The 13,350-nt window shown below is 40.0% G+C and overlaps 1 protein-coding gene across 1 annotated transcript in view; it reads right to left on the bottom strand.

The window, feature by feature from the left end:
- LOC101864076 overlaps positions 1 to 13,350 on the bottom strand; it is a gene marked incomplete in the record, with an annotated part of 143,197 nt that overhangs the window by 34,141 nt on the left and 95,706 nt on the right. Inside the window, 18 exon segments of the mRNA XM_035970909.1 lie at positions 567 to 675; positions 1,014 to 1,133; positions 1,612 to 1,818; positions 2,096 to 2,219; positions 3,040 to 3,242; positions 3,983 to 4,102; positions 4,516 to 4,722; positions 5,304 to 5,527; positions 5,953 to 6,037; positions 6,413 to 6,739; positions 7,271 to 7,441; positions 7,904 to 8,065; positions 8,579 to 8,791; positions 9,493 to 9,606; positions 10,074 to 10,187; positions 10,709 to 10,918; positions 11,570 to 11,739; positions 12,577 to 12,727. Of these exon segments, the coding sequence (XP_035826802.1) occupies positions 567 to 675; positions 1,014 to 1,133; positions 1,612 to 1,818; positions 2,096 to 2,219; positions 3,040 to 3,242; positions 3,983 to 4,102; positions 4,516 to 4,722; positions 5,304 to 5,527; positions 5,953 to 6,037; positions 6,413 to 6,739; positions 7,271 to 7,441; positions 7,904 to 8,065; positions 8,579 to 8,791; positions 9,493 to 9,606; positions 10,074 to 10,187; positions 10,709 to 10,918; positions 11,570 to 11,739; positions 12,577 to 12,727 (3,031 nt within the window).

Below are 13,350 nucleotides of genomic sequence, written 5' to 3'. Positions count from 1 at the left end.
TGTGTCTTCCTTTAAATATTGATTTTTCCACTCATTTCCTAAATCATCTTTTAAAAATACTTTTCAATTCTTTTTTTCTATCTAAATCTTCATTAACATTAAAAAGAAGGACATGCCTTAAATAATTGAATCCTAATAAAAATTAGTTAAGCTAAAATAATACTTCCTTTTTTTTGTGGCCCCGTAACATTTTGTCACAAAAGATGGTAATTGGAAACAAAATTTTGTTTGTGGCCCCTTGTTATCATCTTCAACAAAGTTCACTGTACTCTTTTGCAAATTTTGCTATTATGTTTTATAAAAAAGTCACTGTCAGGTATTTTGTAAATTATGTTCCATATGATGTAAATTAACATTCACATATTAAACAAATTACACCAATATGTGCTGTGTAAATTACATTATTATTGATTCTGCTAATGTACACTGTACACATTAGGTTATTAATACTTATTTCCACAATGGAAATTACAATATTTGGTATTGTGCAGATTATGCTACAATGTTTTATGTACATTTTGTTATTATTAAGTATTATGCAAAAGCCTCTGGAGGTCCAAACCAACCTCTGACAGCGGGGTCTGAGATGTCTCCAGCCTGCTTGAGCAGCTCATCCGCAGCTTCCTTCACGGATGACAGGGCGTTTGACCTCATTTGCATATCCTCATCAATAGCCTGTAAGAGTGAGGCAAACAAAAAGGAAGGTGTGTCAAAGCGAAAGAATGAGATAAATAGCTAAAAAAGTCAACTTCAACATCATGAACATTCATTGAGACCATCATGCACAATCTAACAGCATATGAACAAATCATTTTACATTTGTTTTATACAGAACTTTTCTACTTACAAGGCCAAACTCAAAAAGAGTTAAACCCAATATGCAAATGAAAGAAATAACAAAAACATAAATTGAACAGTAAGTAACACAATCTCATGTGAAAATAAAGGCAACAAAATACCTTCTTTCTAAAACAAAAGTGCACCAGCTGCCCAAAGAGTATTAAAAACCTCACCTTGTTCTCTTCAATCTGTTCACGAATCTTGTCTGGGTGAGCGGAGATGGGCTCGGCATTCTGTAACGTTTCTGCCGTCGTGGTCAGATTCTCCAACATGTCTTCCAGTTTATCCGTAAACTGTAAAAAAAACCCAGCCCAACCGCAAAACATTACATTTTGACTTATGCAAGCATATATTAATTAAACAACATGTGTAATAAGAATTATAGAATCATTTGTTGGGCATGTTGCTGTTCACTCCCTAAAAAATGGATCAATCTCAGTTGTTCCTGATAGTTCACATTATTTCACATTTTGTCTAAGGATAAATTGTTCTCTTTCTAGTGTTCTACTCAGATGTACTGGTGTCTAGGGCAAAATGGTCAGGCTTTTTGCGTTCTATGCAAAATTATTGGTTTTAAATATTTAAATAACAACCTCCATCTTTCTGCTGGCTCATAGTACCTCACACAGCCTGGGCTAACACTAGCTGGCAAACTAAAACAGACTGAAGCAAACCAAATACAAAATTATCTAGATTGTGTCTGCTTGTGGACACAAAACAGTTCCAAATGACAATCAGTCAATCATCTCAGAGGTTGCCTGAGACACTCACCTCGGCAGACTGCTGCATGGCAATATCAATGGAGTTTGACCGCTCCCTGACGGCCGTCCTCACATCCTCCATGCGGCTGTTGTCACTGTCCAGTTTGTCGTGCACTACGTTGGCCGCCTCGGGGCTGACCAGCTGGGCCAGGACTGTTCCCGTCTTGTTGAGTCTGTCCACTGTGGGCTTATGGTCCGCAACATCCTGCTTCAAGGCCTGTGGTTGACGGAGACAAGCGCAATTCATAATTATACACCAACAAGTCAAATAGTAGGAAACAGCCATTGCACACAGAAGACCCAAGTTTGATTCCCAAGTGAGGAGAATTTTTATCGATTATCTCCATATTTTTTACTGTAATGTTGAATCCCTCTCAGTTCGGATTGGCCCCCAGAGACAAGAATAAAGCCCACTTTCAAATTTATCTAATTTGCATCCATGGCGGGTTAAAACACCAACATTTAAAGAAAAACAAAATCCTAGAGACCCTCACCTTGACGCTCTCTTGTTGCTTCTTGACCTGGTCGGCGTCGACTGACATGACACTCAGCTCAGCCAGGGCAGGCTCCACTTCTGCCAGCCAGTCCACTAGCTCCTCGTGAGTCTCCTTGAAAGACCTGCAAGGAACAACAATTGTTTTGTTAAATTTTAGTTTCAGTAAGAGTTTTACAGCACTTGCAACACAATAAGGTCATTAGTGCTGAAGATCTGAGGCTTCACAAGAAAGTAACAAACACAGAAAAGAAGGCGGAGAGATAAGAACAATAAATGTTTGAAAGAAGGAGCAAACCATACCAGAGCATCTGCCAAACACCAAGAAAACAGTTGTAGCTCACAGAGATTGCAAACCTACTTTTAGTTGTCTAGTTTAAATTGAGCCGACAGATGTACGTCGACTCTATGGTGGCCATTTACTGTTGGAGAATAGCAAGATAAACAGACAGAAGCAACAACAGGAGAGAAAAAGAAGTTGGACCTACCAGTGGTGCCCTCTATCGACAAACCTATCTTTCCTGTAACGGATGAGGACCAAAAAAGAAATAAAAAGAAACAGAAGTAGCATACCTCATCAGAGTCACACTTTTCACACAATTATTCAGTTTTGATTACTTCAGGAATAAACTTTAGATCTCAACACCTGGACCACACATTGCCCTTATTGTCGATTTGAATGCTATACACAGAAAAGACAGCTGTCAAATTTACTCAGCCCAATAGTCACAGTTTTCTAGGAATAGACAAACACAGCACAAACTTTAAAAAGAAGGAGACAAAGCACTCAAAAGCAAAGAGTTACTTCTCTTCTTACTGCCCATAAAACATACTACAAAAGAGAGCAAGTATACAGAAATGCTGACATTTCACACACAAAGTGGGACAAGGTAAAAGAAATAAATTCAAATTCAGTTTTTCTCACTAAACTACACTGTTACTCACTTGGCCAGAGGCAAAGCCTGCTCAAGTTGACTGAGTCTCTCTCCCGTTGCCCCGGCAACAGCTTCGGACTTATCCTTGAGCTGCTCCATCTTCTCTCTGATGGCATCCTCGTCCTCAACACTTGCCTCACGTATCAGCTTCTTGCCAGCCGTCACTGCGTCTCGCATGTTGGAGCGCTGGTTGCCAACCTCTTCATTGAAGGCCTATGAAAGAAAAACAAGGGTAAATGTGACATGTTTGAAGAGTATTGAAATAAAAACCCTTTCCTGCAAATGTTAATGCTCTTTGATAGGAGAAAGCATTCTGTACGCCAGTTCATTGTTCAATACAATAATAAACAATCTGGACAAGATGAATATGATAAGTTTTAGTAATGTCACCCCCAGAACTCTGCATTGATCTGGCAAGACAACAAAGAACAGTTCACGAGAATAGCTCTCCTCTTCTCTCTTGCTTGTTCCTTATCCCCCTCTTTCTCTCCCTTATTTCTTTCTCTTTTTTCTTCCTCACTCTTTCTTTATCTCAACCCTCTCTCTTTCTTTCCATCACATTTTGTCTTTCTTTTTTTTCTAATAACTTTCTCCCGAAACTCTCTGCATCTCTTTTTTTCTCCAGATTCTCTTGTCCTGATAAATATCCGGAACAACTCAAAATATTTTGCTTTCTTCCTCAGAGACCACCAAACACACACTTTACACCAATATTTATTTACTAGACGTCTATCCCTCAGCATAAAAAACTAAAGCCATACAAAACAACTAAACCCACTGAAGGATGTGTATTCCAGATCATTAAAACCCTTATCCTTCCCAATCAGCTCTTGTGCCGAAGTACACAAACCCAGCTGTAGCAGAAACACTATCAAACAATGACAAAAATGAACAACCACCACAACTACATCAGCAGCAACAGCATCAAAACTACCAGCAATGGTCACACTCACTTTAATTTCTGCCAATTGAGCCTGCAGCTTGGCTGGTTCGTCACTGACAGGCGACATGGCCCTTAGTTTGTCATCACCTTTCTCAAACCACTCCATGAGGTCACCGAGTTCGTTGACACACTGTGGGGCAGAGCATACAGAGAGTGGAGGAAATGTCATAGAGTCTTTGTTTTGTTTTGTTTTGTTTTGTTTTGTTTTGAGTAAAAAGAGGCACCTTGACCCAATAAGGATAATTTAATACAGGGAAATAGGAAGACGGATGAACAGAAACCAAAAAAAAAGGGATAGAAAAGAAAAAGGACCTACCAGTGGTGCTGTCTAAACCAACTGCCAAAAAATATTTATAAAACAAAATAATGACCAATTTCAAAGCAGATTCCCCCCCATCTTTTAAACGAAGAAATGTGGTAAGAGAAAATGCTGTGAGAATTAAGTTCCAAACCACTATGAAACTATATTCTGATAAGATGAAATAAATCTTCATCGTCCAGATCATCCTGGCACACAGATGAGCCACCCACAGCACCACTCACCTCTGATGACCTCTGCCTTGACATCCTCACTTTCTCCGCCCGCTTCTCGACTTGCTGCTTGATTGCGTCGTACCGTTTGTTGTCCTTGCAGACGACTTCCTCCACACGTAAGCCAGCATCGCCGGGGGCAACATCGGCCAGCTCTGCTCCCTCATTGTTAAGAACTTCTAGGAATGGTTGCACAGCATCCAGTTGCTCAAGGAAGTTCTGTAGGTATGATAAGAAGGAAATTATAAGAACCAAAACACAAAACTATGACTAAAGGAACATACACAACTGGTTATAAATAAATAAACTGCTCTTTTAAGGGAGAAAAGTGTGTGTGTGTGTATATGTGTGTCTGTGTGAGAGAGAGACAGAGACAAACAGTGTGAGAGAGAGAGAGAGCAAAAGAGACACCGAGAGAGGGACAGAGAGACAGAAATAAAGAGAGTCAAAGACAGAAAGAGGGAGAGACAGAATTAGAGAGAGTCGAGACAAACAGACAGACAGAGAGACAGAGACAAACAGTGAGAGAGAGAGAGAGAGAACGAAAGAGACACAGAGAGAGGGACAGAGAGACAGAAATAAAGAGAGTCAAAGACAGAAAGAGGGAGAGACAGAATTAGAGAGAGTCAGAGACAGACAGACAGAGAGACAGAGAGAGAGAGAAAGAGAGAGACAGAAATAAAAAAAGAAAGACTTCATCTATAGAATATAACGTTCCTATGATTTACAAAGAAATGGGCATCTATTGAGACAACAACGTTCTACCCATTCCCAACAGTTCACACAGCTTCAATAGTTACCTGAACTTCCTCCTCAGCCTCGGACCCTGTGCCCTCCTTGCTCCTCAGTGCTGGCTCCATGCGGGCCACCCATTCCATAAGGTTCTCGTGGGCATCCTCAAAGCGTAGAGCCAGGGGCAGTGCTTCCTCCATCTGCTCCAGAGAGTCGTCCACTTTGTTCTTCAGGTCACTCAGTTGTTTCTGCACCTCATCAATCTTCACTTGTACAATGACAATGTCTTCACCTGAAGCGAAAACGTAGAAAGTAAAGAAGGTACTTTAAAAAAAGATAGAACAATCTATAATAGTAAAAGGATATCAGAATTACCAAACATTATTTAAAGAAAGAACAAAAGCCACTTCAAATCACTAAAAAGATATCAGAATCATCAGTGGTACTTTCATTGATGAATGAAAACACATTATATTTGACAACAAAAAATTCTGAACCACCAAATTAGGAAAATAAGGATATTACTTATCAGTTTTGTCAAAGTGTAAGACAATAGATAATCAGCAAAAGACACCACATAGAATTACATGAAATTGATACTATTATTCACTTTACCAACTATTCCAAAATTTTTTTGGTATAAAAAACAGTTAATGCCAACAGCCATTTCAACACAATTCACCCAATTTCCATACGGATATAACAGAAGGCTTTTACCTTTGCAATGGTCTTGCAGCTGTTTGCCGAGAGAGGCCAATTCTCGAGCTGGTCCCTCGCGTTTGGAAATCTCATCTTGTAGATGCTACAGAAGCAAAGTTACATTAAAGATAAATCATTAGAGTTCTGCTACATACTCATAATGAAGCAAAAAAGTCTACATCATGCAAAAAACACTTCAGCCGTTTGCATTTGAGAAGGGCACTCTTTAAAGACCTACTAAGCTGATGGTAACTCTCTTCTATTGAAAAAAAAAAACATTTCTCAGAACAAAGATGACAAAAGACAGGTAAAATTTAGACTGAAGTAACTATTAAATGTTCTTGACAAAATTTACAATAAAAAACACAAGGCATCAGGCGAAGTACATGAGTATCTTTTGCAGAATGTATCACACTCAGAGCATAAAAGAGACAACATCTTAAAGGAATTGGAAACAAACTTCAGAAATTGAACTGACCTTAAGTTCACCGATGAGTTTCTCAATGCCTTCCGCATCCGCTGACCTGGGCTCGAGAGACGTGAACTTTTTGTCACTGAGGTCAAGCCAAACTGCCAGGGGCTCGTGAATCTCCTGGAACTGACGGGCCAATTCGGCCATTTCTTCCAGGGTCTTCATTCTGTCTCCGGCATTTCCTGCTACCGCTGACCATCGCTTGTCCAGGGACTTCATCTCTGCCTCCATCTTTTTGCGCTCCGCACCATCCAGTCCGGACAGAAGCTGTTTGCCAGAGTCCTGGACCGAGGCCACACTGGGAGCCCTGTCATCAATCATCTTTTGCAGAAGCTGGGGAGCCGATTCACAGTAGGGCATGATTATTCTATACCTCAGAACGATCTAAATACAAGCATGCATAATCATGACCAGTAAACAGTTTATTTCCATGAACCTATGATACATGACATCTGCCTAAAAGCCCATATCAAACATGAAATACCTTGTTCCACAGGAAACATACTTTTAAGTAACAATTCAAATTCAATTGGTATTAAACCTTTAATATTATTTTTCATCAAGCAATTTCCCAGCCATGTCCACAGAGTATGATCACTCATTCAAAGTTCAAATAAAATTTTAGAAGTTTTGCTCTTTGTACCACTCCTTTTTCAATTTAAAGAAACCAGACTAGAAATGATTGAACCAAGCATAATGTTCAGTATTTCTGAAAGACTTTTATTTGTAGAACATAGTGGGCTATATCCTTTTCTTTGATACCAACTCATTACTACATTTTCCAGTGTACCATTTGAATTTCAAATAGTTTTTCCTCCCCAGTCTATGACTGCGGGTGGTCATACTACGAATCTAAAGTCTCACCTTTTGCTCCTGAAGCTGAGCTTTGACCACTCGCACCTCAGGTGAGGCCGGTTTCTGGCTGGCCATTGTGTCTTCGGTCTCGGTGAGCCAGGCCAGGAGTGAATCTAGAGCATCCTTGAACTTGCCAGACTGTAGCAGAGCATTGTCCAGGTTCCTCTCCCTCTCCGACACCTGTAAGGCAGACGGAACAGTACCAAGAGTTATAGTCAAATCCAAGCTGATCATGTTACAATATACCTTGGGTATGTAGGCATGTGAAACCCAAAAGATACCATACCTCATGAAGAAGAACATGTGAACAGGCTATCATTTAAGTTTTCACCTGTTCGTGTTGCAAACTTAATAGAAAAGACAGCTAATCATCATAGACAGAAAACTGCGAGTACCATGTCAAGTGCAGACAAAAGTCTACTAAAGTGTACTTGGGTACATAAGAATGCCCTTGCCCACCTGATCTCAAGACTCCACCCACTCCTCAGCCCTGACTTTGCCTACCCAGCTAGTTGACAAAGTGTGCAATAGCATTAAAATATTTTCAAACTCTACTGTCAAAGCAATTTACTTCTGTTGAAAGATGAAAGTTTTTCCTTGAGAAATAAACCCTATAAAAAAATCCCTATAGTGGACCATTACCTTCTCACTAAGCTCAGACCACTGTTCTTGTAGAGCTTCGAGGTCAGCATCGATGCCGCCTGTGTTCACACCAGAGGGCGCCGACTGGATCAGGCCTTGCAGGTCGGTGTTGACATTATCAAGCTGCTTCTGCAGAGGGTCCACACGGTCCTTGTTGAACTTCTGGAAGATCAGAGAGAGAAACTATTTAAATCCAAGCACAACAGTGATTTACATGTTGGTTGGAGATATTGAGTTGTTTGAGAGGAAACAACAATCATGAGGCAAACCCAATTTGTCAGGGTTGGATCAAGAACAGAAGAAAATGCAGACCACATCACAGCCCATGTATGTTTGAGAGGAAAGATAGAAGTAGGCCTAACAGTAAAATGTATTTGAACATAAAAGAAATCCAACAAAGAATACATTTCTAAGAAAAAATGGAAAAAATGCAATATTTTATAAAGCCTAAAACAACATTAAAAGGAGTAAAATATGACTATTTGGCTTTCAGAAAGCAGCACCCCTTCTCCCCCCCTAAAAAAAAAAGCTGTGGCTAAACTAATCTAATTTTATTTCTCTTCTTATCTTAAATGTTACTACAGGACTGCTACCATTTGTAAATTCTAAAGCATGAAAGCAGTTATAACTCAAAAAGTGTCAAGGAGGGTGGTGTAAAAGCAACACAAACTTCACCTTCAATTCCTCCTGCTGTTCTTTGATGACATTGACATTGCTGCCAACTGGTTTGAGGGCATCCACTGAAGACACTGCTTTGTCAATCTTGCTTCTCAGTTCTTTCAGGGTGTTGTTCACATCGCGGACCTTCTGAGCTGTGGTCTCTATCTCTCCCTCTCGCTGATCCGCTTTCTCTGCCAAGCGTATGTTCTGGGACAGCAGAGCTCCGACCTACAGGACAATGGGAAGAACAGGGCTTGTACTACATGCAAATGCAAGAGTCACTCAGTAACATTTTACACACACAAACACAAATGCATGTACAAATACATAGACATAAATACGCAAATATGTATGTGCTTCATATTATAGATAAAAAGAAAGTTCGACATGTCCTTCTTTGCAGAAAGGTATGTACATTCAAAAGACTGCTTGAGGTAGTGTCAAATGTGTTTCTGTATTGACTAAAACACACAATAATCCTACTAAGATGTGGCCTCTGTTGAAAGCCATTGTGCAGCTACTAAGCCATTGGACTTTGACCTGGAGCTGAGTTCTTGCAGAAATAAAAAAAATGAAAATGAATAGCAGTTGCACAGGACATGTCCCCATAAATAGTAATCTCTATGCGCTAACAATCTATATTATTATTCTAGCAGACCCTACAACACTCAGAAACATTCTTGGCTTCCTGGGAAGCATACTGTGCAATGATCAAGCACTTGGCCAGGTATACAAGCCTACTTGGGTCAAATGAGAAAAATTCCTGTAAAGTGCCTTTCTCAAGAACACAACGTTGAGCCCCTAAAGGGGTTCGGACCTATGACTTTTCAGTTGCAAGCCCAACAGCTTAAACACCACATAAAGTCAAAGAGCAGTGGCCATTAAACATAAAGAATTTTAAGAGTGTCTACAATATGTACGTGACTAACCTGTGAGTTGAGAGCTTCAGGATGAGAGACGAAGCCGGCAAGCTGGAGGTCTTGTGCCTGCTCCTTTAGGTCTGAGAGAGGCTCTGATTTATCTGTTAACTGCTGCTTGAAGTTCTGGAGACAAAAAGGATAAAAAGAAAACTGGTTTAGCATGAACAAAACGTCGCAGAGACAATGTTCTCCCACTTGACAGCGGTGCAAGGGTGTGGAAAAGCTGTCACAGAAACTGTAGAGTGAAAGGGTCCAATTTCATAAGTGAAGAAGATATTTGAAAAAAAAAAAAATGTGACTTACTGAATCATTCAATGTGCTATTGAGCAGTAAGCAAATCTGGGTAAAGTTTAATCTAGATCAAATGTCGAAAGACAAAAGCAAAAAGTATCACATAGACAGACTGAAAGATGGCCAGAAAGACAAACAAACTGCCAGACAGCCGGAAAGAAAACCAAACAGACAGATAGATAGAATGGCAGAAAGACATATGTTTGGACAGACAGATATACAGATACAGCAATGAATACATAACACCATCAACTTGCAAGATGACAGACAGACAGCAGATTACCCCTACAAGCCCTCACCTTGATCTCCATCAGTTGTGAATCGAGTTCGTCTTCATCCCTGGACACAGGTGTCATCTGGGACAACTCCGAGTCCAGCTCTGTCATTTGGCCTGACACATTTTTCAGCATGTCCTGGGGAGGAAATGAAACATGTACATTTCATCGATATAAAATAATGTAATTCAATTATATCCCGTTTGTCCATGCAAAGGGCATTAAAAAGAAACATAAGAACTAATTAGTTTATCATTTTATAGAGGTGCCAGCTATCTATATGTAGGTGCCGCTTTACTTAAATTCAAAACAAAGAATAAAAACGAAAAGATGACTCCAATAACTTCATATAATAGTTGTAGAACCCACATAGCCACACTTGATATTTTGCCAACTTGTAGCAGTGTGATGTAAAATGAGTTGGCAAGAAAAGATCCAGGTTTTAACAGTAACCCAGGGGTAAGAAATTTAATTGTTACCACATCCACCCCGCTTGTGCCATGGCAGGAAAGGGCTAGGAAAAATAATCATACAGAAGATTAAAAAAGAAGCAAGATTCACCAGATAGCCTACCAACCACCTAAAGCAATGGGATGCAGCTTATTCAGCAAACTTTTTGTTGTATCAGACAATAAACTATCACTTCAAAATTCCCATACCTGGAACTGAGACACGATGGAGGAGCCAGTCTCCATGTTGGTCAGCAGCTCTCCCACCTCATTCTCCAGCTGGCTGTGTCGGTCTCGGACAACCTTGGCCTGGTTCTGAAGTTCAGTGGGGTCGGCGTTGTCGTTAAGGTCAACTCCTTCCACCAGGGCGTCGAGATAGTCCAACTGGGAGGTGAGGCCTGAGACATCGTCTTGTAAAGCCTGGGTCAGACAAAGACAGACAATAAATAACCGTTAATGTGTTACTCTCGTATCAACACAATGCAGATCATTTTGGTAGCCTATGGGATATATACTTGCAGAAATACGGAAATATAGGATAAAATATTTTCCCTATATGGGAACTGAACTCAGTGTCGGAGACTTTTGTTTTAGTTTTCTTTAAGAGTTTTACAGGACTTGCGACACAAATAGATCATATTAGTGTCGAATGTTAAAGGTTTTATTACTACAGAGTAACAAACACAAAAAAGGAGAAGAGATAACGATGATGGATGTTTAATAGGAAGAGAGGAGCAAGCCATATCAGAACACCTGCCAATTACCGACAGGTAGCATGTCATTCAAAAGTTCATGGAATATATCCCAGCAGAAAGATGGAGATATAGGATCAAATATCTTCCCCATATGGGAATTGAACTCAGTGGCAGAGATTTGAACCCTCTACACTGTGGCATTATTGGAAAGATACAGGCATAAGGGTTACTGGAGTACCACCAACCAGCAGGTAATTACATCCTCCTTTTGAGACCACAGTGGAAGAATAACTCAGATCAGGTGTTTACGGGGATTTCTAACGACCATAAAACATTGAAAAGCAGCGAGATAAGTAAATCATGTCATGTCTCTTACTTTGATTTTGTCAATATGCTTGGGGTCCCTGGCCGCAGTGCCCATGTCCATATGAGCTGCCAGTTTGTCCTCCCAGCGCGTCAAGTTGTGTTTGGCGTCCGACATGTTGTCCTCAATTTCTGCTAAACGGCCTTGAAGATCCTCCAAGCTTTGGGATTTTTCGCCCAGACCTGGAGTAACAAAAGTAGAAAACCTAACCAGCGTTAATTCAAGGCAAAACAAACAGATGAACTGAGTCAAAAGTTCTTGAATTCCAACAAGATGTGATAACCTCAGATGAGGAAAAGGCCAGATTGTGCAATAGACAATCAAGTGCTCATGTTCAAAACAATATCCATCAGACGTAAGACAATTCATAGCATAATAATATGGTTAAAAAATACAGACCAAATCAAAGCAAATCTCTCTTCACTTACAATAAATAAAGGTAAATTTTTGTCTTTTTTCATTGAAAAAAATAAATCAGCAGCAGATAAATACATCCAGAATTTATAATGTGAATGTACCATGAAATAAAAATGGAAGCACCAAGGGTTAATAATGTGACAGCTTTCAGCTGAAGTAAATTGTCTGTTGAGCCGCTGGTACCCTTATGTAGGGAATTTTTTATCATTAGACTTTGGTTCCTAATTTTAGCACATGCAAAATATTTGATTTTGAGCAATTTAAACCTGGCACGGTTGGTTACTTTAGTGTATGTAAACATACTGACAATTTGCAGATAATTTTCCACCGAACTCTTTCAAAATAACAATAATAATAGATAGCATTTATATTGCACTCTATCACATACTAGTACAAGCTGTGAGTGCAAGTTCCCAAATTTTTATCTTTATATTCTGCTGAAAATGCCCTCATGGTGTCTTGTCAGGCAAAAGTTATAAAGAATGCCAAGCCAAAACGTTTGAACAAAGTAAAATATAAACATGAAAGAATAACAATAGTCCTGTAGAGCCTAAAACATAGGTATAGACATTATAGACACAACCCATCCCACTAAGCCTGACCTGAGCTGATGTTGTCCCATCTGCGATTGATCTCCTCCACTTGGTGACGCAGTTCTCCGTGCGGGTCTTCCACAGCCTCCAGCAAGTTGTCTGCTTCACGGTTCAGATTGTCATGATCATGTGACTTCCTCAACACCTCATTCTGAAGAGCCTGGGTAGATCAAAGGTCATGTTGGGTAAACAATTTGATTTTTTTTCTTTTTTGCACAAGAGTTTAACACCCTAGTAAACATAAATAGGTCCTTTTGAAGGCAGAATCCAAGCAAAGGCGTTTTTGTGGTTTAGCAGCAGCCATAATTCGACAGACTGGTGTCAAAGAGAGTGGGGCAGAAGGCACTGTCAGGAAAGCAAAAAGATGCCACCTATATGCCAAATAGGATGTAGATTGTGCGCAGCATCCTATCCGAGGAGGCGTTGCTTTCTCTGCTGGAGGGACAGCAAACTATTTAAATCCTCCAGCCTGTTTCGTGAGAATATAAATATTTTGTTCTACAGGGTCAATTAAATATACATAGATGCAATAAAACATTCTTATCCCCCACTGACCCAGTCTAGATTTTGGCCCTGCCTGTTTGAGCCAACCCAATCCATGTCTCTACAAAGACACAGGCATTTGCATGGAACTCCGACCCTTAGCTCAAACTGTAAAGACCCTAATCATTATCCTTTTGACTGAGATGTGTGATTGATTTACCATCTTGTTAACTTCAACTACACACACAGCATAATGATAGGCTTCTGTGGTGTAGTCATTAAGCACTTTGCTGTCACATG

The sequence above is a fragment of the Aplysia californica genome, unplaced genomic scaffold, assembly GCF_000002075.1.
Source record: "Aplysia californica isolate F4 #8 unplaced genomic scaffold, AplCal3.0 scaffold00337, whole genome shotgun sequence".
NCBI classification, from domain to species: domain Eukaryota; kingdom Metazoa; phylum Mollusca; class Gastropoda; order Aplysiida; family Aplysiidae; genus Aplysia; species Aplysia californica.
Note: the sequence above shows the minus strand (reverse complement) of the source record. Positions and strands in the feature narration are given on the sequence as shown.